The following is a 27,358-nucleotide window of genomic DNA, read 5'->3' on the forward strand; positions in this document are numbered from 1 at the left end:
ATAAAACCACACAAAACATCAAGCGGGGCAGCACACATATCTCCACTCTTTGGAAAGGATTTTTTTTCTCCGTCAACCATCCATCTCAATCATTTGGCAAGATCATGATCCTGGAATGTCTTGCTGAGGTACACACATCCAATTGTTGAACTACTGACTGCAGACCTCCTAGGGTAACTACAATTTGACCTCATTGGGATCTGAACATGCCTCACATTAATAAGCTGAGTTCTTTGCATAGGCCACTGGAACACCTATTCTACACATTATCGATTCATAACCTCACTCCATTCTCATCCATCCTCATGTAGCCATGACCTTGTACAAAATCTCCGACAGGGAACTTAGTTTTCATTGCAGCTTTACACTTGAAAATGACCACAGGCTTTAATTTTGTTACTTCAGCCATGCAGACTGAAAGCACTGGGAACCCTGTCTGCTCATGTTGGAAGGTTTTCACGAGAGCCATTTTCCAACATTTCCACTCCCCAGTTCGGTTTCTGGGCACATCGAAATTCATGGACATTTCATCCATGAATGGCTACTCATGTTTTTGCCATTCTTAAATAATGAATCGCTTTAAATGGGGGCATTTTGGTATCAAGGTCTTTCTGCACTTTCGGAGCGATCTTGGTCTTCTGCTGCAACACTAGACATTTATTGCATAAATCATTTCCATTGTTGCTCTGAAATCTTTGTTGGACCCAAGGTTTGATTTTGCCCACTTAAGTGCATTTTTACGCAATGAATTTCTGGTGGTGATGTGAACATTCTGATGATTTTAGAGGACCAATTCCGATGCATGCTTTTCAAGACCAAGTCAGTGATTAGAATGTGGAACTAGCTACGATGTTGTAGAAGGGACTTTAGTTGGTGGATTAGTTGCCTTAATACCCTGTATTAATTTTAACCAGCTGCTTGACTATATAGGCACTTGGCAAAGCATGATGGATTTTTAGCCTTATTTCAGTCAAGAGGTTCTGTATGAAATAGTCAGAAGGTCACACAATGTAAACAAGCGTACAGCTTCACATTAGCAAAACAATTATTATTTTTCTTAGGCAAGGAACCCAAGGCCTGTTATTAAAATCTAACTCCGGCCTGCTCGGTCTTCTGTCTTTTGCTAATTTAAAGAATGCTTTCTGTCCGAGATATTGCTGACTGTATCATATAAATTGCCTGCTTTTACCTCTGTAAAGGGGGGACAATTGGAATGACTGTGGTCTTTCCAACCCCCCCCCCCCAAACTTTGTGTTTAATTAAAGGACCTTTGGCGTAAACTCGAAGTGCTGACTTATAATTTCTTTGACAGATGTGGAGCATTGGGTGTTTCTGTGCTGTAAATATAAATGGGTGGGATTTTGCAGTTGGCAGTAAAGGACACTCGTTGCTGACCATGAAGTAAATCTCACTTGAAAAATCTCATGATCACTCTAGTGGAAATTCTAGCTCTACCACCATACAACAGTTCTACAACAGATTGCAGTGCCTTTACTGGACATTAACAGGATAGAGCTGCCACATTGGCATCAGGCCATCCAAGTCATAGAATTATAGAATCCCTGCAGTGTAGAAAAAGGAGTTTGGTCCATCAAGTCTGCACTGTTCCTTTGAAAGACCCCCTATCTAGGCCCAATGCCGCACTCTATTTCTGCAACTTAGCATGGTCAATCAACCTAACTTGCACATCTTTAGACTGTGGGAGGAAACCAGAGTCCCCGGAGGAAACCCATGCAGACATGGGGAGAATGTGCAAATTCCACACAGTTACCCGAGGTCAGAATTTGGGTCCCTGGGGTGCGGTGAGGCAGCAGTGATAACCACTGTGCCACCATGCTGCCCTGTAGCCAATAGGGTTAAATATTTTCATAGACAGGAAACTAGCACAAAAATAAATTTGCTTTTAAACAATTTGGACAATTTACGGATTGTGAAATACACGTGGGGTGAACGCAGAAGCTAAAATACTGCTAAAAACACATTCAAAATATAGTCTAAAAAATATACTAATTAGTAATTTGTCAGTTTTTCATTATTGTGAAATTATTTTGTAAATGCAAGTACTGTTGTTCAAACTTTTATCAGTCACCATCGTTACGACATCCTGGGCACGTCATGGTCAATTCTAGTCCCACAGGCCTCAGAGTCCCAACACAAGTGAATTAACCAATAATTTGCATAACATTTCTATAATTGTTTATTTATAACAAAAAATAAAGTTGAAACATGCAATAATTGTAACAGAATAACGGCCAGCTAATCTACTCCTCCTTCTTTTACCGTTCTGCCCAATACCCAAACACACAAAGGAGGGAGGGAAAGGGGTAAAATAATGATTAATATGAAAAGAGAGAGATGAGTATCCTTGCTTCCGTTGCAGCAGGCTGTCCTTCCAGGATGTAGAGTTATTGAAACCCACTGGTTGGATTGCTAATTAGGTTCTTCTGGCAGGAGAATTCATTCAGAACTCCCAGGCTGAAGGGTTTCCTCCAAGGGAGTTACTTTAGTCTTTATTACCCTTGGCCTTCACTCAACGAACAGGCTCAGGCCAGTTTGATCTCTGTCTCAACTTCGACCCAGCCCCAGCGTGTGGTTTAAACCAGTGTTCTTCAAAATCGGGGGCCCGGCGAGCAGGTGGGTCGCGGGCGGGTGTCGGGAGGGTCGCGGAGCTGTCCTTCGCAGCGCTCCCAATCGCGCAAATCTCCGCAGAGCAGCCGGCTTTTAATAACGCCAGCTGCAAGTGGCCTTTAAAATGGCCGCGAGCATGTAAAGAAAATTCGGCCATTATGCGCATGCGCACCGATGATCGGGCGCGCATGCGCAGCGCGGCCGCTATTTTTTTGAACGGTCGCAGCTTTTTGTTTTACAAGTTTGGGGGGGGGGGGGCGGTTTATTCGTTTTATACATTTATTATATTCATTTATTTTTTATTTTTTTCATTCATTTTATTATAATTTTTTTTTTTACAAGTTCCGGGGGGTTTTAGTTGATAAAGTTTTACAGGAAAAAAAATGCAGAACTTTGGACAGATGGAGACTCCATACTTTCCGACACCGGAAGGCTTCACCTTCATCCAACAGGTTCCATTGGAGGAGCGTGTACGAGGGCCAAAGGGACCCAAAACCATTTCCTCCATTTTTATCAGCAGCAAACAAGGTAAGAGAAAATGGTGGGTCGCTCAGGTCGGCAAGCATGGGTCGCTCAGGTCAGCTGGCGTGGGTCGCTCAGGTCAGCTGGCGTGGGTCGTGAAGGTCAGCCGGCGTGGGTCGTGAAGGTTGGCCGATTGGTAAAAATGGGTCCCCGGAAAAAAAGTTTGAAGAACACTGGTTTAAACTCAACTGGTTTCCAGACTCACCAGAGTGTCCCCTAGCAATACGGAGTAAAAACAGCGTATCAGAGAAGCAGTTTCTGTGAGATTTTTGAGAGGTCTGTTAACATCTCAGGGAATTAAACCCAAAAAGTGTTCCGTCCAGTTTTCTCTTCAGGAATTAAACACACATGCTGGATAGAGAGGAAAAGCTGTCTAGATCCATTTCCCTGGAGAGAGCTCCAGCCAAGGTGTTGTACTGCTGCTGGGTTTATTAAAATGAAACCAAGGTGAAGTCTTCCTAGCTCTGCAGAACATTCCAGAACCGTCAGCACCAAGTATCAGCAAAGGCCCGGCAGTTTAAAACAGCTCATTGGCCGCCAGCCAAGTCCATCAAGATGTGACATCACTGATGTCAGGCCAAACCGCACATCATGCTGGTGTTTCCTGTTTCTAAATGAAAGATAAGCTGCTTGGTCTTAAAGGCATTAACCATCCATAGACAAAAAATGGCAATAGCGAACAGGGTAACGGAAAATAAAATGTGGAAAGAGGAACAAACAGGGATTATACAGGAGGATCCTTACACCAGTAAAAACCCAGTTACACCAGCTTGAACAAGATGCAACTTTTTCAATGGTAAAGTGTGGGAAAGGTGGTATTTTAATTGATTTCGGTGATCGCCAGCTCTGGAGGGGTCCAAAGCACAGCCTGTTACAGAGCCCTGTGCAACTAGGCCGCAATTTCAGGATGTCCATGCTAATTTGCATGCGCCCAATGCCCTGAGGTAGCAGCTCATTTCAGAGATAACAACAGCGAACGCCAATAATTCGGCAAGAATTACCCCTCCACCCCCAGCAAAATCTTGCCTATCGTAATACTAATGGCCACAGAACATAGCCACAGAATCTATAAAATGCACAGTACTATATTGATAACCACATTTGCTTTCTCCAGTGTTTTATTTCAATATCTTACCAGCACATGTTGTAAACGTTGTCTGTGGTGCCTCGCAGCTATATGGGTTTACAGGGTATTATTGGTTATATGGTCAATCGTTTGTGGCATTCCTTTAAACCAAGATCAATCCCACATAGCTACAAATGTGTGTCACTATAAACCACCAAAATTGCTCCCAAGGTTTCTGTAAATTATGATTTCATATCAAAACGTATCTGCAAGCTACCAGACCAATGTGATCTTTGTACTGTAGCACAGCTTAACGCGTACTTTGGAGTCAATGCTACAGGAGAAACGTGACATCTTGCATCCTGGCTGCAGGTTAACAACACAGTTGCATCTGCGGCATTGATGTGAACAGTACATTGAAGGATGAATTATTTCAGAAGGGACTCAGTCACAGTCGAGTGGCTGCTATGCTACATTGTGGATCATAATTTTATAGCAAAAAAAATCATCACACCGTTAGTGCTAAATATGCAGCGGATTAATTTCATGTTCCAATGAAAAACACACCTGGCTTTACTGTCTGATATAAAATGCAGTATGAGGATCTTATTCATTTACAGCAACATTTATAAGCCGATGCATCATTTATATTGTATCACTTTTAATCATGTAACCTTTCATATTAATGGATGTAAGCTGGTTGTGGAGGAGTCCTGTGGGCAGAGTTTAATGCTAAGAAGATGGGGCTACCGAGAAGAGTTTTCACAGAAGGTGCTGCTCATACTCATACTGAACTTTTAAAAATAAAGTCTGTTTTAGCTACACGGACAAACAAGTGAGGGCAGCTCCCGGAAGTAGTGGCTTGCCACAGGCACTTTGTCCACAGAAACTGAACTAGACAATGGCCCCACTGTTCGCGTTGGGACCTGCTGATTTAAACATGATGTGGGCACAGTAGGAAGTCTTACAATGCCAGGTTAAAGTCCAACAGGTTTGTTTGGAATCACTAGCTTTCGGAGTGTAGTTCCTTCATCAGGTGAGTGAAGAGGCAGGTTACACAAACACCTATATAGACAAAGCCAATGATGCAAGGTGATACTTTGAATGCAAGTGTTTGCAGGTAATTACATTTTTACAGGTCCAGACGGTGCGACTGGAGAGAGGGATAATCACAGGTTAAAGAGGTGTGAATTGTCCCAAGCCAGGACAGTTGGTCGGATTTCGCAAGCCCAGGCCAGATGGTGGAGGGTTAAATGTAGTGAGACATGAATCCAAGGTCCTGGTTGAGGCCGTACTCATACGTGCAAAAACTTGGCTAACAGTTTCTGCTCGGCGATTCTGCATTGTCGTGCGTCCTGAAGGCCGCCTTGGAGAACGCTTACCCGAAGATCAGAGGTTGAATGTCCTTGACTCATCTGGCTTTAATGTCTGGAGAGAGAACAGCAGGGTAGAAGGGCATGTAAATGGCTTCATTTGATCTTTTTTTAAGTGGCTGCAGATGCCTGGGCATGATCCTGGAGTGACAATCCCTCCATGGAGTGGCCAGCAGCCGCAGCTGTGGCCTGGTGACATCACGGGTATTGGACGGAGTGGGGGTGGGGTGGTGGTAGGTCCTTGAGTCAACAATAACGGCCTCCACCCTGTCCGCTGGGTTCTTTGTGCCCTATCTGGTTTAGGATCACACCAGAGAGTGTCCATTTATCTCAATTAATATTGGTATATATTTTAAAAAAAAAATACTGACCAATATAAACTAATCACAACATTTTTAATATAGAAAATATATTAGAATTTCAATGAAATATACACATGATTTACAGGTAGGCAAAATCTCACTCCACAATAAAACGTCCATGTTAGCAGGGCACTCTAACTGTTCAGCTGGACTGCTAGATTTTCCAGGCACTTCAAAAGATAAATATTCAGAGGACCTTCAAGCATACCTAGAAAACAATATATAAGAAGCAAAATCAGTTTTCATACAAATAGCCAGCTCATACAAACAACTCACGCTCAACGACCAAATGATCAATAATCGTATAATTGGTTTGGTGTACATATCACAATTTCAAACGATGCGGAACAAAAACTTGAGAGTAACTGTCAAATTATTTAACATTAATTTCCAAAAAGATTCCAGTGTTTAACTATGAATAGGAGTTTGCCACAATTCGCACCATAAGGTTTAAATATTCTTTTTATGAGATATACTTCGTCACTTGAAATTTATGTTATGGGGGCACATTGGTTAGCACTGTTGCCTCACAGCACCAGGGTCCCGGGTTCAATTCCGGCCTCAGGTGAATATCAGTGTGGAGTTTGCACTTTCTCCCTGTGTCTGCTTGGGTTTCGTCCGAGTGCTCTGGTTTCCTCCCATCGTCCAAAGATGTGTGGGTTAGGTGGATTGGCCATGCTAAATTGCCCCTTAATGTCCGGGGATGTGCAGGTTCGGTTATGGGATTACGGGGATAGGTAAGGGTAATCACTTGTCAAATGGGCAGAGTGCTCATTCGCAGGGTGGGTGCAGACCCGATGGGCCGAATGGCCTCCTTCTGCACTGTAGGGATTCTATGAATGTAGCTATCCAGGGTTGAGCTGGAATTCACAATCTTTTTAAAAACAATCTACCTACCCTGCCCATCTTTGGGTTGTGGGGCTGAGACCACTAGGCAGAGTAGGAGACCTCCACCCAAGCAGAACTCGTCTCTGGGCCATTAACGAGGCGAAGGTGAGGACACCCACCTTCACTCCCATATGAAGCACCGGCAAGTCTGATACCATATAAATGGCCACCAGTGGACATGGATCCAAATCAACATTGAGTATGTCCGACATGGTGTTAAGGAGCCCAAAAGCTCCTGGACAAGACCAGAACATGTGAGTGATGTTAGCTGGCCCCCGAAGGCCACACTCGCACCTGTCCTCTGCCCAGAGATAAATCCACTCTTCCTCACTTTAGTCAGATGCACTCTGTGCACCACCTTGAATTGGATCAGACTCTGTGCACCACCTTGAATTGGACCTACTCACCGCACATGACCTTCAACCGATGTTATACACCAGATACATCGATGACATTTTTTTCCTTTGGACCCACGGCGAAGAATCACTGAAACGACTACACGATGACACTAATAAGTTCCATCCAACCATCAGACTCACCATAGACTACTCTCCAAAATCAGTTGTATTCTTGGACACACTCGGCTCCATCAAGGACGGTCACCTCAGCACTTCGCTTTACCGCAAACCCATGGATAACCTCATGATGCTCCACTTCTCCAGCTCCCACCCTAAAGACATTGAAGAAGCCATCCCCTATGGACAAGCTCTCCGTACACACAGGGTCTGCTCAGACGAGGAGGAGTGTAACAGACATCTACAGACGTTGAAAGATGCCCTCGTACGAACGGGATATGGCACTCGACTCATCGATCGACAGTTCCAATGCGCCACAGCGAAAAACCGCACCAACCTCCTCAGAAGACAAACATGGGACACAACCGACAGAATACCCTTCGTCGTCCAGTACTTCCCTGGAGCGGAGAAACTACGACATCTTCTTCACAGCCTTCAACACGTCATTGATGAAGATGAACATCTTGCCAAGGTCATCCCCACACCCCCACTACTTGCCTTCCAACAACCGCGCAACCCCAAACAAACCATTGTTTGCAGCAAACTACCCAGTCTTCAGAACCGTGACCACGACACCACACAACCCTGCCATGGCAATCTCTGCAAGACGTGCCAGATCATCGACATGGATACCACCATTACACATGAGAACACCACCCACCAGGTACGCGGTACATACTCGTGCGACTCGGCCAACGTTGTCTACCTCATACGCTGCAGGAAAGGATGTCCTGAAGCGTGGTACATTGGCGAGACCATGCAGACGCTGCAACAACGAATGAACGGACATCGCACGGCAATCACCAGGCAGGAATGTTCCCTTCCAGTCGGGGAACACTTCAGCAATCAAGGGCATTCAGCCTCTGATCTCCGGGTAAGCGTTCTCCAAGGCGGCCTTCAGGACGTGCGACAACGCAGAACCGCCGAGCAGAAACTTATAGCCAAGTTCCGCACACATGAGTGCGGCCTCAACCGGGACCTGGGATTCATGTCGCCTTACATTCATCCCCCACCATCTGGCCTGCGAAATCCTACCAACTGTCCTGGCTTGACACAATTCACACCTCTTTAACCTGAGGTTACCCCATCTCTGGATCTGTAAAGATTTAATCACCTGCTAATGCTCGCATTCCAAGCATTGTCTGGCAGCTTTGAATTTGTCTATATATTTGTTTCTGGAACATACCTCTTCATTCACCTGAGGAAGGAGCAGTGCTCTGAAAGCTAGTGACATCGAAACAAACCTATTGGACTTTAACCTGGTGTTGTAAGACTTTGCACTGTGCTCACCCCAGTCCAACCCCGGCATCTCCACATCATGGATCAGACTTAGCTGAGCACATGAAGACGTGGAGTTGATCCTGTGACAGGCCTCACTCCATACCTCATCATCCAGAATGGAACCCAATTCACCCTCCCATTTTGCCCTCACCTCACTCATCTACAGCTGACTCCGCTGAGAGGATATGTCCAAACTAGTCCCCCTACCAGGCTGGGCCAAAGACACACCCCTCTTCAACTGGGGAGAGGGTGTGCCGGAGAAAGGACGGAAAAACCCTTGTGCGAATCTGTAAGTATTTGAAAAGACTGAAACCAGGCAGTTGACATTTCTCCATCAGCTCCTTAAAGCTGGCAAACCCTTACCCTCCCATGACATAAAACGTCGAGTCAAAACCCACTGACAGAAAAAGGTGGTTACTGCAAATGGGGTCTAGTGGAGACATAGTACAGAGCTTAAAATGCTGCCTAAAATGCTTCCAGATTCTCAAGGTGGACACCACCGCTTGGTTCGGGGACAAACGTACCAGAGAGGTACGTTTCTGGTAACTATTGCACCAAGGCTAGAAACTGGGGAGGAGTTTGCTTCCTTTTGTCCCCATATGGAACCAGGATCACTGAAACCACAACAATACCCTCTGGATATTGGCTGCTCAATACTAAAAAAGTAAACTGGGTGGAGCCAAGCCCCCTGACTGCCTATCTCTTTGGAGCATAGTCCCACGGATCCTTGCAGTCTTACCCGCTCAAATAAAGGAGGAGATTAATTTATTGACTTTGACAAAAAAGGACTTAGGGAGAAAAATGGAAAGACGTTGAAAAAGAAATAAAAATCTCAGAGGTACATTGATTTGAATAGTCTTAACTCAGCCCGTCGAGGATAGGGAGAGGTTATCCCACCTCTGTAAGTCGTATTTGACACCATCAACCAGACTGGTATAATTTAATTTATGAAGCGAGGCTCAATTGTGGGACCCCCAGACAAACGATGAAAGCTGGTCTTGGCCGGGGGGGGGGGGGGGGGGGGGGGGGAGCAGCTTCATTATCTCATCCATAGAGAGTATTGGGTCCGTAATATAGAGAAGGTTATCCACATAAAGGAAAACACGACGCTCCAGCCCCCCTGATTTAACACCCTCCACTTAACAGAGGACCTCAGCTTTATAGAAAGCGGTTCTATTGCCAAGGCTAACATGAACGGAGACAGTGGATACTCCGCTCGTGCCCCTATTCAACAGGAAATAGCCAGAGTTAAGAGTATTCGTATGAACACTCGCAGTGAAGGCCCTATACAATAGTTGAATCCAAGAGATCAACTTATGTCCAAATCCAAACCTACCAAGAATCTCAAAAAGATATTGCCACTCTATTCTATAAAATGCCTTTTCGGCATCTAGGGAAACAATCACCTCCGGATCGGACACTGAGGAGTGGAAAAGGACAACATTTGGCAGACAATGTATATTGGCCGACAATAGCTGACCCTGAATGAAGCCCGTCTGGTCCTCCGAGACAACCTCTGGGAACCAGGGCTCCGGACACAGTGCCAGCACTAGAACAAGCAACCTAAAGTCTGCAAGAATGAAATAGGTCTGTATGCAATTGCATGCTGCAGCTGTATAGAACCTGAGTCAGGCCACACTTGGAAGAGAGTGTGTTCAATTCTGGTCGCCACACTACCAGAAAGATGTGGAGGCTTTGGAGAGGCTACAGAAGAGGTTTACCAGGATGCTGCCTAGAATGGAGGGCATTAGCTATGAGGAGAGATTGGATGAACTTGGTTTGTTCTCACTGGAACGAGGGAGATTGAGAGGTGACCGGATAGAAGTCTATAAAATTATGAGGGGCATGGACAGAGAGTATATTGAGAAGCTTTTTCCCAGGGTAGAAGAGTCAATTACTAGTGGACATAGGTTTAAGGTGCGAGAGGCAAGGTTTAGAGGAGATGCGCGAGGGAAATTTTTTTTACACAGGGAGTAGTGGATGCCTGGACTCGCTGCCGGAGGAGGTGGTGGAAGCAGGTACGAAAGTGACATTTAAGGAGCGCGTTGACAAATACATGAACAGGATATGGACCCCGGAAGAGTAGAAGTATTTAGGTTAGACGGGCAGCATGGTCGGCGCAGGCTTGGAGGGCTTATGGGCCTGCTCCTGTGTTGTAATTTTCTTTATTCTATGATACGCACTTTGTTGGGTCTTGTCCATCTTGAGAATCAAGGAGATAGAAGCTTGTGTGAGGGTAGAGGGCAACGAACCCCGGGTTAAGGAATCATTAAACATGGCCACTATTAAAGGTGCCAACTGCTCCGCAAAGTTCTTATAACATTCAATGGGGAAACTGTCCAGGCTAGGGGCTTTACCAATTTGCATCAACCCAATGCATTTCACCATTTCCTCTGGAACTAACTTGGATCCCAACTCCTCACCCCTCTGATCCCTCCACAGCTGGGATGGATAATCTGTAGAAAAATCAGTTATGAACGATCCCTCAGCCAGAGGCTTCAATCTATATAGACCCGATAAAACAATCCCTCACTGCCTTCACCATGTGTGCTTTGTCGGAGATAATAATCCCCCCCCACCCCCCCGAAGGCTGCCTTAAGGGCTTCTCACAGTGTAGAAGGTAAGATTGACTCAGTTTTATTAAATTGTATATATTCCCCAATGGCAGTGGACATGCGTTCACAACATCTTTTGTCCACTAATAATGCAGTGTCCAATCTCCATGGCAGACGCTTGAGGGACCTGACTCTAGTACCAAATACCACAATTACTGAGTAACCAACTGCCACCACAGAAGGAAGAGAGACCTATCCACCACTTTGTTGAACACAGCCCTCTTCTTCGCCAGCTCTGTTCCCATGTCCTGGTAAAACCTGATGGCATGGCCTGCCCATTTATAATCATGATGCTCCCTTGCCCATCTCAGAACCCGTTCTTTCTCTTTGAAGCTATGAAACTTAACTATTACCACACGTGGTCAATCCTCAGGACGGGGCCCTGCCAGAATGTAGGTGGGCCCGATCCAACTGCGATGAGGATATGAATCCACCTTCCCCCACCATCTTCCTGAACATCTCCACAAATTGCTCTGTGGGCATTGGGCCTTCCATGCCCTCTGACAGCCCCACGATTCAAACATTTTGCCTCCTGGATCGATTCTCTAAATTGTTCACCTTGGCCTTCAGCGACGTATTCGCCTCAGCCACCAGAGACATCTCCGCTTGAGGAGGAAATCTGATCACTATGTTTTAAAAGGGCCACCTCCATGTCTTTTATCGTAGCTCGCAGTTTTGTCGGTCTTCTCCAGAGCTACTCAGATGGGGCCAAGGCTTCCTCCATCGATTTGCGGAAGTCCGGTGACACAACCTGACAGTGTTTATTGAATTCTTTTGTTCAGGTACTTGGCCGTTAGTGGAGTGGGTGGAGCACCAAAGGCTGCCTCCGCCATCTTTTCTGCTGATGAGCTCTGGAGGGCTCAGATACCGTTATGAACTTCTAATGTTTGCTTTTTCCCCCGGATCCTTATCCCGTTAAAAAGGGGGGTTTCAAAAGAAAATGCCCTCTTTAACTAGAAGAAAAGGGCAAAAAGTGCAGTTATCTAGCGGAAGCCATCTTGTGCATGTCTTCCCCCGACATAACTCCACCGGAGTCAACCGGAATTCACAATCTCTATGCTGGTTTCGAAACTGCAGATTGACGAAAACGACCCCTGAGTATGTGGTCACATAATCAAGTCCATTCAATCATTTGCTACCATATTTTCCTGCTGACAAATTTTCAGAAAAATGCCTCCTTAAACATTGGTACGCTTTTCTTCATCATTAATATAAATTTGAGGTACCAGAGTTCAAAATCAACATACATAAATACTGAGCTCATATGTAGCCTAGATTATAAAAAAAGCTGCCAAATATTTAATTTAATTTTGTCTTTTGACAGGTGTTGAATTTTTTTTTGTTGATGAGCCTCATTGGTTGATGAGAATATAAACAAAAAAGTTCTAACATCGTAATTGCTGTTTCTATGGGTACCTCTAGCACTGTCATCTATGATGTTCAATTGAAAGCCAAACTCCTGCAGCTAGCAGACTGTCAGGAGCTGGCAATTAAATCAAATTCTAAATCACCCACTTCAAAAAAATAAACATACAAAATTAATCAATTCTTGCAAAGGTTTGAAAAATAAACCACTTCTTTGCTGGATGTACAACATGTAAATATTACATATGCGTCAGTACTTACACTTTTTGACTGTTGGATAGGCTTCATCCACTCTCCTCTTGATTGATGGGTTTTTCAGTGTAACTTTGGCCTGTAAGCAACATTTACCTCAAATTGATAATGTGAAAATCAACATTTTTACTGCAAGAACCCCGTCAACTAGGGCAACAATGATGAACTGAAAATAGTCTCAACAAGGTCAGTTAATTACAGGAGAGGTACAAAATAATGTGGTTTGTTCTGAATGCTAGGTGATACCTTGTGGGGAAATGTAAAACTCTGCTTAAATATTTCACAACACAAAATGAAATCACACTTGTTCATCTCTTGTGGCTTTCTTTTCACACAAATATAAAACTCTTATTCCTCTTTGCATATCTACCTGTTTGGTTCCTTCTCATTCCCTAATGCTTTTAAATTCATTCTCGCTCTGTTTGGCTTCCACATTTTTCACGCTCATTTGCACTTCATTATTTTTTTAACTATATTACACATTGTAAATCTGTTTTGTCTCCCACTCAATCTTAAGTATTGATAACGCACGTTCTTTTACTAATGTGATCAATTTCAATGCCTTACCTTTGTTAAACAGTGGGTAAACACGGCACATGGTAGCGAGCAGGTCATATGCCACTACACGTATTGGGTGATATTATGTATGCATACTTTTAAATAATAGAAAATTAAATACTTAAACAACTAATCTCCAAACTTTCCACTCCATTATATTGAATGAAGTTGACAATTTGCTTAAAAATACTGACAAGATAATAAACTAATGCATATACTGTGACAAAATCTCCCTTAAAACAAACAGACGCAGATAATAACACACGTAAAGTAATTCATTTCAAAAATACATTTATGCGAGATAAAGGGAGAGGGAGATTTTCAGGAAAGTGGTATTACGATTAACCAACATGTAAATCGACATAATGAGACTGGATTCAACTCCTCCATTCATGTGTTGCTGGTGGGGGAAATCGCTAACACGTGGCCGCAATTGGCTCAATGACTCTTCGACCTTCTCCACCTTCTTCAAAAGGCACATTTCTCATTCAGAAGGAGTTCAGGATTCCCAGATAATATACAAGAGTGAAAACCTAACCGCTTTTCAATACAAGGATGTAGATTTCAGAGCAGCCGATATAAATGTTCCACTTAGTACCTATTTTCCACCAATCCTGGCTGCAGGGTAGATGTAAAGGGCATGCTGTCAGTTGAAGTTATCAGCGTGCAATACTCATATATATGGGACCGTGCCATATAATTCTGACAGTGTAAATTTCTTTGTTATGTATTTATCAGTTCATTTCACCCGTTTCATATCCTTGAACTGTGTGAAATACACGACTGTTTGGGTTTAAATCTGATCTGCGATACAGCTGTTTCCTTTGGCATTAGTATTTTGGAGAAAATGAGCAATGATGGGAAAGTATTAACTTTTTATAAAAAATGTTACATGGTGCACTTTTCAGTCAGGAGAGGCATTACAGCAAGATTGAATTCAAGCTGAAGCTCTGAGGCTGGATACTCTGTTTTGGGGGCTATGTCCCACGCCGTCGTGAAAACTGTGGTGTTTTATGGCAGGAAAACTGGCATCAAAAGGCCACAGATTCCCGTTTTGCAGGGGGCTAGCAGGCAGCTGTCGATACCGCCCCCCCACACTTCCGGGTCAGAGCCCGCACATGTGCACGGCGGCGGCCTCCTGCAGCCGCGCATTGCTCCATGGCGGACTCAGCCCGCCAAAATAGTGCCCCGCATCAGACGCTCGTCCGCCCCGGACCGTCCACAGACATAGCCCCCAGCCCCGAATGAAGCCTCCCCTGCCCTCCGATCGGCCATCTGTAGCCATCTGGGATGGCCATTTCCCGATTAAAAAATGGACACTTTGCAAAGAATGCTGGGAAAATGGACAATACTGAGAAAACAAGCAGGTTCAGGGATTGTCTGCATATTGGAGCCGCAGCTCCCAGACAAGACCAAAACTGCAAATCCATTAGCCATCTCCAGGGACAAAAGAGTAACATTTAAGTAAACGATACTAAGGCAGACACCCCGGCGCCAGAGGAGACCAGAACAAAGCAGGCCAACGACCACCTAGGACACGCACAGCCATCAGGGCACCCACCCCTTTACTGGAGTAAATTGATAGGAATGATTGAGAAACGGCCCAATTAATTGGGGCCAAGTTCAAGGCCCGCCCAAAAGCGTGCAAAGCCCCTTTTGGATATAAGAAGGATCTCCCCCCCCCCCAAAAGAGAGAATCACTCTCTTGGCTCCGGCTCTCACCGAGGAGAGACCTGCCCAACAGCTGCACCAGAACAAGTAAGTCCAAGGTCAACGCACGCTACCAGACAGACGACCTTAGCTGTTATCCCGTACCAGTTCCACTCCAGCAGCCTCAGAACCGAACAACGGCCATTGTTCCTCTGACTGAGTGGGCGCCCGAAGCTAAGTATAGGCTTTAGCAGTAGTGATAGTTAGTCTGTAGTACTTGTGCATGAGTATATTTACCTGTGTGTGTAAATAAATCAGCATTTGACTTTGAACTAACTGGTGTATCGAGTCTTTGACCAGCATTTGGTTTGAACCTTGTGGCGGTATCGAAAGATACCTGGCGACTCTAGAGCAAAACGTAATTAGAATTACGGAAGGTGACCATATTGACCGCCATATTCAGCGCCAAATAAAGAGACCACAAATTAGCAACATTTACTGGCGACCTCTGACGGGACTCGACCTAGAAGTGGCCTAGTCAGTCCGAGAGAACCCAAATTTGAATTGGAATCCAATTGGAAACAGAAAAATCACAAGTGTAAGGACAATACTGATCAAACCTCAGAGATTCGGAAGTGTGTTAATACATGCGTACTAACAGGGATACATCGTAAACCAGAGAGATTTTGTTGCGTAAAACTGTCGGGAGTTGTGTAGGTCGGAAAATAGCGTAAGCCGTACCCGTGTTTACATCACCACTTTATCACCCCCTGTTCCAAATTCAGTAGAGAACCCAGAAAGAGCAAATGGCAATGAAGGCAATGGAACGCCTTATGAACCCCCAAGAATTCGAGGTCGCAGCGACCAGCAGAGTAGGACAGTGTCTTGTATGGGAAGAGGAGATCTGAAAGTACCTCAAAGGGAAAGGATGGCCCCTTTGGAGCGAATTCTGCATGAATGATGAAACAGGTCCCGGGAGTATAGGACATACTTGGTGGGAGAATCTGTCAGAGATCCACAAGGAGAGCTTGGGGAAAGCTCGCAAGCCGATGGCAATCGTGTCCTGCTTGGCACAATTGCAAGGCACAGAGGAGATCGTTAGGACGCTCCATAGAGAGATTGAGGAAAGAGACAGAAATAGTGAGGGAGATGTGAGCGAGTTTGAGAAGGAAAATAAGGATTTGAGAGAACAGTTAGCAGCGAGGGACGGAGAGGTGGATGATGCCAAGTGGGCACACCAGTCTTGTCTCGCCCATTTGAGTAGTTTTCAGACCCAGTATGATAAGGCCTACCAGGACATGCAACGTACGGTCTTGGTAAGACAAGAAACCGAGCAACAAGTAGAGCAATTGCAGAAATAGTGCAATGATTTGAAAGCAGCCCTACGAGCACTCCACACTTCCACGACGGAACAAAGGCAGAGCTCAGTAGATCACGCAAAGTGCCGGAAGCAAATTGCAGAATTGCAATCTCTGCTTTTCGTTCAGAATGGGTTTCAAAGTACCTTTGGACCCCAATTAGGCCAGGAAAACGGCCCCGATTGGCAGGAGTTAAATGAAACTGCCCACAGATACGTACATGGGACATGTATGTAAGAAAACCCCCAGAAGAGAAAAGCACCCCAACCCCGACTGAACAGGCAGAACACACCCCCATGAACCCTGTAACCACACACCGCAGCAGAAGGAAATTCAGATTTCCTATATACAACCCCGTTAACCGTGACCTAATTACGGGACGCGTGTGGCAAAATTACACCGTTTCTTCCCACATCAGACCCCCACCAGTTTTTCGCGCGAGTTAAACAGCAGGTTACCATGCACGGCCTGGACGAAAAGGAGCAAGTGAAGCTCACAAGTTTTAAGCCTCGACCCTTGTCAAAGAAAACAGAGCTCAGCGTTTGCTGGACGCTTGTGGATACATTTTACAGCGGTATTCGGAGAGTTAGCCCCCACCCATTTGTCCGCGGATAATATGGCCAAATGGACTCGAATCCTAGTCTCCCATGCAACAGAGGCAGGACAGAGAGCTTGCGCAAATTACGACCCCTCAGACGAGGCCCACAAAGAGAAATGGGTTTTGAAGAGATTGTCCCGCACTTGGGAACAATCCGTCCAAGGCAAAACCGCATTTGCAAAACCCGAGGAAGAGCAGGCAGACATGAATCCAGTTAAAGCTCACCAGGACCCCGCATGGGTAAATGAGGGCAGAAATAGCCCGCAGCAGCCTAAATCCCAGGAATGTTACAACTGTGGATAATTAGGACACTTTGCACGAGAGTGCAACACGCCCCAAAAGCAGCAGAGAAACCAACAGACAGGCACCCTAAATAAGAATAGGGCAAAACCAATCCATAGCGTTAGCACCCTTTCAGAGAACATAGACATGAACGGCACCGACTGACAGTGTTTGGGCTCCCCAACTTGAGTCTGCGACACCCTTTGGGACAAGTCTGGTAGACCGGTTGTAGCAGGCAAAGTCCGGGGAGACCCCGTAGAATTTCTTTGGGACACAGGAGAGTCCCGCACCACACTCAATTCCTCCACGATGTTTCAACGAGACACGTGGCCCACAACAGACACCATCACATTCAGCGTCTTTACAGGTCATTTACAACAAGGACACATCACAGCCCCTGTAGCGATACAAATAGGGAACATTACGACTAAACACCCCGTGGTTTTGGTCGATCTACCCCAGACAGCTGAACACATCCTAGGAATCGATTTTATGAGCTCCCACAACCTCTCTTTTGATCCAGTTAATAAATGTGTATGGAGAATGGCAAAGGCAGCACGAGCCCCCGCCACGCTCACAGTTGGAGACTATGGAAACAGGATTAGCTCAGTAGGAGACTTCTGGTTCGACCCTCGAGCCATTCGTCAGAATAAAGAAGTTAGGGAGGTCCTGCAGCAACACAAAGCAGCATTTGCACAGCACAAGCACGACTGTGGCAAAATAGCTGGCTTGGTGAACATTACAGGTCCCGACCCCAGGCCCCAAAAGCAGTATGGTTTTCCCCAAGAGGCAGAGGGAGAAATCTCCAAAGTAATAGAAACAGGAAACAGGAAAGGAGAGGTCACCCTGTTGGGAGTTTTCTATAGGCCTCCAAATAGTTCTAGGGATGTAGAGGAAAGGATGGCGAGGATGATCCTGGATAAGAGCGAAAGTAATAGGGTAGTTATTATGGGAGACTTTTAACTTTCCAAATATTGACTGGAAAAGATATAGTTCGAGTACATTAGATGGGTCGTTTTTTGTACAGTGTGTGCAGGAGGGTTTCCTGACACAGTTTGTTGACAGGCCAACAAGAGGCGAGGCCACATTGGATTTGGTTTTGGGTAATGAACCAGGCCAGGTGTTGGATTTGGTGGTAGGTGAGCACTTTGGGGACAGTGACCACAATTCGGTGACGTTTACGTTAAGGATGGAAAGGGATGAGTATACACCGCAGGGCAAGAGTTATAGCTGGGGGAAGGGAAATTATGATGCCATTAGACGTGACTTGGGGGGGGATAAGGTGGAGAAGTAGGCTGCAAGTGTTGGACACACTGGATAAGTGGAGCTTGTTCAAGGATCAGCTACAGCGTGTTCTTGATAAGTATGTACCGGTCAGGCAGGGAGGAAGGTGCCAAGCGAGGGAACCGTGGTTTACCAAAGAAGTGGAATCTTTTGTTAAGAGGAAGAAGGAGGCCTATGTGAAGATGAGGTGTGAAGTTTCAGTTGGGGCGATGGATAGTTACAAGGTAGCGAGGAAGGATCTAAAGAGAGAGCTAAGACGAGCAAGGAGGGGACATGAGAAGTATTTGGCAGGAAGGATCAAGGAAAACCCAAAAGCTTTCTATAGGTATGTCAGGAATAAGCGAATGACTAGGGACAGAGTAGGACCAGTCAAGGACAGGGATGGGAAGTTGTGTGTAGAGTCTGAAGAGATAGGCGAGATACTAAATGAATATTTTTCGTCAGTATTCACTCAGGAAAAAGATAATGTTGTGGAGGAGAATGCTGAGCCCCAGGTAAATAGATTAGATGGCATTGAGGTACGTAGGGAAGAGGTGTTGGCAATTCTGGACAGGCTGAAAATAGATAAGTCCCCGGGACCTGATGGGATTTATCCTAGGATTCTCTGGGAGGCCAGGGAAGAGATTGCTGGACCATTGGCTTTGATTTTTATGTCATCATTCGATACAGGAATAGTGCCAGAGGACTGGAGGATAGCAAATGTGGTCCCTTTGTTCAAAAAGGGGAGCAGAGACAACCCCGGCAACTATAGACCGGTGAGCCTCACGTCTGTAGTGGGTAAAGTCTTGGAGGGGATTATAAGAGACAAGATTTATAATCATCTAGATAGGAATAATATGATCAGGGATAGTCAGCATGGCTTTGTGAAGGGTAGGTCATGCCTCACAAACCTTATCGAGTTCTTTGAGAAGGTGACTGAACAGGTAGACGAGGGTAGAGCAGTTGATGTGGTGTATATGGATTTCAGCAAAGCGTTTGATAAGGTTCCCCACGGTAGGCTATTGCAGAAAATACGGAGGCTGGGGATTGAGGGGGATTTAGAGATGTGGATCAGAAATTGGCTAGCTGAAAGAAGACAGAGGGTGGTGGTTGATGGGAAATGTTCAGAATGGAGTTCTGTCACAAGTGGAGTACCACAAGGATCTGTTCTGGGGCCGTTGCTGTTTGTCATTTTTATCAATGACCTAGAGGAAGGCGCAGAAGGGTGGGTGAGTAAATTTGCAGACGATACTAAAGTCGGTGGTGTTGTCGATAGTGTGGAAGGAAGTAGCAGGTTACAGAGGGATATAGATAAGCTGCAGTGCTGGGCTGAGAGGTGGCAAATGGAGTTTAATGTAGAGAAGTGTGAGGTGATTCACTTTGGAAGGAAAAACAGGAATGTGGAATATTTGGCTAATGGAAAAGTTCTTGAAAGTGTGGATGAGCAGAGGGATCTAGGTGTCCATGTACATAGATCCCTGAAAGTTGCCACCCAGGTTGATAGGGTGGTGAAGAAGGCCTATGGAGTGTTGGCCTTTATTGGTAGAGGGATTGAGTTCCGGAGTCGGGAGGTCATGTTGCAGCTGCACAGAACTCTGGTACGGCCGCATTTGGAGTATTGCGTACAGTTCTGGTCACCGCATTATAGGAAGGACGTGGAGGATTTGGAACGGGTGCAGAGGAGATTTACCAGGATGTTGCCTGGTATGGAGGGAAAATCTTATGAGGAAAGGCTGATGGACTTGAGATTGTTTTCGTTAGAGAGAAGAAGGTTAAGAGGAGACTTAATAGAGGCATACAAAATGATCAGGGGGTTAGATAGGGTGGACAGTGAGAGCCTTCTCCCGCGGATGGAAATGGCTGGCACGAGGGGACATAGCTTTAAACTGAGGGGTAATAGATATAGGACAGAGGTCAGGGGTAGGTTCTTTACGCAAAGAGTAGTGAGGCCGTGGAATGCCCTACCTGCTACAGTAGTGAACTCGCCAACATTGAGGGCATTTAAAAGTTTATTGGATAAACATATGGATGATAATGGTATAGTGTAGGTTAGATGGCTTTTGTTTCGGTGCAACATCGTGGGCCGAAGGGCCTGTACTGCGCTATATTGTTCTATGTTCTATGTTCTAATAGAGAGTTTGCTTGATCAAGGCGTACTCAGATCAGTAGCCTCCACGAACAACGCATCAATTTGGCCCGTCAGGAAACCCAATGGATCATGGCGACTGACCATTGATTACCGGGAACTGAACAAAGTAACCCCAGTAGCAGCCCCCACTGTAGCCACGAGACCATGCTCAAACTGGGACTCCAGTCAAAAAAAAAATTCGGTTTTGGACATTAGCAACGGCTTTTGGTCCATTCCATTGGATAAAGCGTGCCAATATAAATTCGCCTTTACATTCCAGGGACAACAATATACATGGACTTGCCTTCCACAAGGCTTCCACAACTCCCCCTCCATTTTCACCCGACAGCTGGCAACTGTACGAGCAAAATTTTCCCGACCCGATTGTCTGGTCCAGTATGTAGATGACTTGCTACTACAGACAGACACAAAGGGAGAGCACATTTTCGCTTCTCGCCAAACTCCTAGGACTCCGAAAACAGATTGGATGTGAAGTCAACCCCAAGGTGGCCCAGATTTTGCAGGACAAAGTGATTTATTTGGGTACAGTAATCACTCATGGTGAACGCGAGATCGAGCAAAAGAGAATTGACTCGATCGTCAAATTGCCCCTTCCCCCTAATATCTCAGCCCTCCGGTCATTTTTAGGACTGGTTGGCTACTGCAGAAACCATAATCGACGGTTTTGCCACAAAAACAGCGCCCCTATCCGACCTTCTCAAGAAGCAGGCACCTTGGGAATGGCTTCCACAGCACACGGATGCCGTGGATGCTTTAAAAAGAGCCCTCAGCACAAAAGAAATTACAGGTCCCAGATCCACTTTCCCCGTACGCAATCGAAGTTGCAAGCACCGACCGAACCCTTTCGGCCGTGCTTCTTTAGGAACGCCATGACCAATTACGCCCCGTGGCATACGCCTCACGCGTGTTAGATCCTGTCGAGCAAGGATTTCCTGCCTGCGAAAGGCACCTGCGTGCAGTTTTTTGGGCAGTACAGTACTTTGCCTACATTACAGGACTCAACCCCATCACCATTCTCACTGAACACACCCCAACACAGCTATTATTAGACGGTCAACTTAAAGATGGTAGTCAGCCAAATCAGCACAGCCCGTTGGACTCTTCTTTTACAGGGACGGGACATTACAGTTAAAAGAACCAAGACACACACTTTCCTAGCCGATAACTTGCAATATGCAGGTACCCCACATGTGTGAGATCATCACCACAAAACACAACACAGGCCCATTTATACCTACGTCAGCTCCCAGGAAAGCAGGTAATACACCCCAGAGACCCCAGCCCACAGACACGTGCACACCCCTGAAAATTTTTGTGGATGGCTCCTCCACAATTTTGAACGGAAAGAGAATCACCGGTTGCGGCACTTACGTAGAGGACGCGCAGGGGCGCGCCCTAGATGAGATTTCATGAAAGTTGCCAGGACATCGAGACTCGCAGGCAGAACTGGCAGCCATAGCGTACATTGTAGACCACCCTGACTCGTTTCCGACCCCAGCAAACATATATTCGGACAGCTTATATGTCTGGAATAGTTTAACTGAATTCCTACCCCTGTGGGAAACTAGAGGATTTGTTTCCGCAGACATGGTTACTTTTGGAAGCCCCCCGAGAGCACCCCAGTACACGCGGTTCACGTCTCACAGACCAACATTCAGGATCTAGCGAAAGCCCAAAAGGAAAATGAAAAACTCAGGGAAGTTTTAAAAGGAACCTTCCCAGCCCCGTACGATAAGTTCAAGAACACAATCACCACACATGACGGTGTGATTTTGAAAGAAGGCATTTATGTAGTTCCCAGCCAGGACAGGAACCAGATTATTTGTCAGTTCCATGACAATCATGGACACCAAGGCATTGAACATTTATAGCTGGGGGAAGGGCAATTATGATGCCATTAGACGTGACTTCGGGGGGATAAGGTGAAGAAGTAGGCTGCAAGTGTTGGGCACACTGGATAAGTGGGGCTTGTTCAAGGATCAGCTACTGCGTGTTCTTGATAAGTATGTACCGGTCAGACAGGGAGGAAGGCGTCGAGCGAGGGAACCGTGGTTTACCAAGGAAGTGGAATCTCTTGTTAAGAGGAAGAAGAAGGCCTATGTGAAGATGAAGTGTGAAGTTTCGGTTGGGGCGATGGATAGTTACAAGGTAGCGAGGAAGGATCTAAAGAGAGAGCTAAGACGAGCAAGGAGGGGACATGAGAAGTATTTGGCAGGAAGGATCAAGGAAAACCCAAAAGCTTTCTATAGGTATGTCAGGAATAAGCGAATGACTAGGGAAAGAGTAGGACCAGTCAAGGACAGGGATGGGAAATTGTGTGTGGAGTCTGAAGAGATAGGCGAGATACTAAATGAATATTTTTCGTCAGTATTCACTCAGGAAAAAGATAATGTTGTGGAGGAGAATGCTGAGCCCCAGGCTAATAGAATAGATGGCATTGAGGTACGTAGGGAAGAGGTGTTGGCAATTCTGGACAGGCTGAAAATAGATAAGTCCCCGGGACCTGATGGGATTTATCCTAGGATTCTATGGGAGGCCAGGGAAGAGATTGCTGGACCTTTGGCTTTGATTTTTATGTCATCATTGGCTACAGGAATAGTGCCAGAGGACTGGAGGACAGCAAATGTGGTCCCTTTGTTCAAAAAGGGGAGCAAAGACAACCCCGGCAACTATAGACCGGTGAGCCTCACGTCTGTAGTGGGTAAAGTCTTGGAGGGGATTATAAGGGACAAGATTTATAATCATCTAGATAGGAATAATATGATCAGGGATAGTCAGCATGGCTTTGTGAAGGGTAGGTCATGCCTCACAAACCTTATTGAGTTCTTTGAGAAGGTGACTGAACAGGTAGACGAGGGTAGAGCAGTTGATGTGGTGTATATGGATTTCAGCAAAGCGTTTGATAAGGTTCCCCACGGTAGGCTATTGCAAAAAATACGGAGGCTGGGGATTGAGGGTGATTTAGAGATGTGGATCAGAAATTGGCTAGCTGAAAGAAGACAGAGGGTGGTGGTTGATGGGAAATGTTCAGAATGGAGTACAGTCACAAGTGGAGTACCACAAGGATCTGTTCTGGGGCCGTTGCTGTTTGTCATTTTTATCAATGACCTAGAGGAAGGCGCAGAAGGGTGGGTGAGTAAATTTGCAGACGATACTAAAGTCGGTGGTGTTGTCGATAGTGTGGAAGGATGTAGCAGGTTACAGAGGGATATAGATAAGCTGCAGAGCTGGGCTGAGAGGTGGCAAATGGAGTTTAATGTAGAGAAGTGTGAGGTGATTCACTTTGGAAGGAATAACAGGAATGCGGAATATTTGGCTAATGGTAAAGTTCTTGAAAGTGTGGCTGAGCAGAGGGATCTAGGTGTCCATGTTCTATGTTCTATGAACTCACCCTAACCCACCTCCGACCTCTCTGCTGGTGGCCTGATTTAAAAGCCGATATTACTCACTACAGTGAAAATTGATTGATCTGTGCCCAGAACAATCCGGACAGATATGCAAGAAAGGCTTAGCTTAGTCACACCCACCCCGTTAATGGCCCCTGGACGAATTTGCAGATAGATTACATAGGACCCCTACCCCCCTGCAGAAATGGTTTTAATTATGTGTTGGTGGTCATCGACACTTTCACAAAATGGGTGGAAGCTTTTCCATTGAGAACGAATACGGCCAAAAAAACAGCTAAAATCCTCAAACAGCACATCTTCACAAGATGGGGCCTCCCACGCAGTATAGAGTTCGATTAAGGCTCCCATTTTACAGGACGAGTAATGAAAAACGTCCTCACAATTTTCGGAATTAGGCAGAAGTTTCCCATAGCCTACCACCCCCAGTCAAGCGGCATTGTAGAGAGGATGAACAGAACTCGAAAAGCCACTCTCAGGAAAATGGTACAACAGAACAACAGCACCTGGGACTCCGTTCCCCCATTTGCTTTAATGTTCCGACAAAACACGGTATCCACGTCCACAGGATACACCCCCACACCCTCATGACCGGACGCCCCATGAAAGGGACAGAGTATTTATTAGGACTGGATTTGGCCAGCCCCGCAGTCACCGCCCGTCACGCATGAAAATGCTGTACAGCAGTTACTTGAGAATATAAAGGCAGCCCAGCTCGCAGCAGCTGTGAGACTTGGGACCAGGAGGAAACAAAGCAAAGCTTGTTTCGACAAAAAGGTACACACCACCGAGTTTGTAGTAGGGCAGCAAGTGATGCTTTCCCTATACAACCCCAGTTCATTCCTTTCCCCCAAATTTTCCGGACCATACTCCATTTCGGACAAAGTCAGCCCCTCGGTATACAAGATCACATATCCCAATGGCAAGTCTGCGTGGTTTCACATAAACCAAGTTAAGGCTCATGGCTCGCAGAACAACCATGCACACCAGATCTCGCTTGCAGCAGCAGATGAGCACGCCCCGCCCACAGATGACGCATTTCTGCCCTCCCCCAGCCAGTCCAGCCCGTCCTCAGACACATCTTCAACTCCACCCCCAGAGGCACGACTCTGCCTCTCCCTTCCTTCAACCAGCAGCGACAGAGACAGTGATAGCGACAGCAATGACGACAGCCACAGCACATCACATTATGATTACACCCCTGCACCAGGCCCCACTCCCAGCGAATCAGAGCATGATTCCAGTGACTCCTTCGAAATTACATACATCAAAGCCCCTGACCCAGACCCACCGCCCGACGATTACGGATTAAAACCGAGTAGTTCCAACCTCGACACACGATTTTGGCACCGAGATAATTCGTTCAGGCTCATCCGAAATGATGAGATGGACCCAATTCGCCCCACGCAGCTTTTGCCAAACTACTCCAGTCAAGAGTATGGCAGACGGGAGAAGATGATGACATAGAGTCTGACTCCCACCAACCGAATCTCTTTGCGTCTCTGTTCGCGACTGAGCAATGAGGTGTCCAGATGATGGCAAAAAGATGGAGAGATACGGTGTCTTTTCTGATGGAACCTGCAGCATGTTTGTTGTACGTTTGTTCCTTTAATGTACATGTTTGCTGTTTGTGAATTTGAAAGTTTTTCATGGACCCACACCACCACCCTTTTGACGCCCAATGGCTGTTAGAGGAACTAGTTTGTCGACAGACAACCATTCAGAGGAACTAGTTTGTCGGCAGATACCACTCATAGCTACTCTCCTGATTCGATCACAAGAGGCAGCCTCCCACGACGACCACATTCTTACCCGTTCTTGCCGGTCGCTCAGGCAGTGGAGAAACGGCACTGGTCCCCGCCCTGCCTGAGGACCCCTCTCTGGTCAGCTACGCTCGGGTAGAGCACAAACGGCACTGATCACCGTCTTACCCGGGGATTCCACCCATTTCGTACCCGCCCATACGCACCCCATTTTGGCACTTTCAGTTCAAAATTCTTTTGTTTGTTTTTGGCGACCCTTAGGTTGCCTCCGTATGCTATTTACAACCACAAACACTAGGATGGTACATCGCACAGGCTGCGAGACGGCTTGCACTGTGTCAGTATTTTTCTCGGATGTCTTGTCCAAAGATTCGGTTTAAAAAAAAAAGAGGGCAGCACGGTAGCATAGTGGTTAGCACAATTGCGTCACAGCTCCAGGGTCCCAGGTTCGATTCCCCGCTGGGTCACTGTCTGTACGGAGTCTGCACGTTCTCCCCGTGTGTGCGTGGGTTTCCTCCGGGTGCTCCGGTTTCCTCCCACAGTCCAAAGATGTGCTGCTTAGGTGGATTGGCCATGCTAAATTGCCCTTAGTGTTCAAAATTGCCCTTAGTGTTGGGTAGGGTTACTGGGTAATGGGGATAGGGTGGAGGTGTGGGTTTAGGTAGAGTGCTCTTTGCAAGAGCCGGCGCAGGCTTGATGGGCCGAATGGCCTCCTTCTGCACTGTAAATTCTATGAATGTATGAGGGAGTCACAGATGGTGACCAATTATAATGGATAATTGGCAACAAAGAACAGACAGACAGACATACGAGATCTTAAGCAAGATAATAACAGATATTATGCTTGTGTCCATAGAACTCCGGAACCTCAGGAACCCCAGAGGAGAAAAAGAAGACAGAAAGATGAAAACAACCTTCATGTTCTACACCTGGATCTTAGCGGGATCCCTTCAGTTGCGCGCAGACTCTATCCCCCTGACCCCCACCACAGGCCGTGAATGATTCCCACCCCTGCCATACACTGTACCCAGAGGTAGTTAACCCCGAGACAGTTACCGACACCCCGACCTGGTGTGACAAGTTTATAACCTGGTATTCACTATCGTCCATAGTAGAATCACCCTTAATACTGGCGATACTCTGCAGTGTCGTGCAGACACTTAGACTCAGAAAATGGCGAAGGAGAGCCTACTGCTCTCGCACCCCGGTATACACGTTTAGGTCCCCTATTTCCGGACTTCACCAAACCCCCCCAACCCCTTGAGTGAATTAAAGTGCATCCGTTTTTCTTTGTGTGTGTTTTGTTCAATAAAGAAATGTAAACCTCTGTGCTTGACTGCCAAGCCAGAGAAACTTGTGTTGCTGCTATTTGTACATTTAAAGTGTTGTAGAAGACTTCCGGGTGCGGCGATGACCAGCTAAGTCGCACGTTTCGGCAGCTCCCGGTGGAACGGACTTTTGGGCTC

The 27,358-nt window shown here is 46.2% G+C and overlaps 1 protein-coding gene across 4 annotated transcripts in view; it reads right to left on the minus strand.

Annotated features, from left to right (window-relative positions):
• Positions 1-5,965: 5,965 nt before the first annotated feature.
• The window catches only part of rttn (rotatin), a 294,394-nt gene continuing 273,001 nt past the window's right edge, over positions 5,966-27,358 (minus strand). For all 4 annotated transcript variants that reach the window (XM_072467133.1, XM_072467134.1, XM_072467132.1 and 1 more), the window contains 2 exons: positions 12,877-12,946; positions 5,966-6,159 (listed from right to left, as the gene is read on the minus strand). In XM_072467133.1, the coding sequence (XP_072323234.1) occupies positions 6,086-6,159; positions 12,877-12,946 (144 nt within the window). In that variant the 3' untranslated portion in view covers positions 5,966-6,085. The remainder of the gene's footprint in view (positions 6,160-12,876; positions 12,947-27,358) is intronic.

Source organism: Scyliorhinus torazame, chromosome 11, assembly GCF_047496885.1.
Source record: "Scyliorhinus torazame isolate Kashiwa2021f chromosome 11, sScyTor2.1, whole genome shotgun sequence".
NCBI classification, from domain to species: Eukaryota; Metazoa; Chordata; class Chondrichthyes; order Carcharhiniformes; family Scyliorhinidae; genus Scyliorhinus; species Scyliorhinus torazame.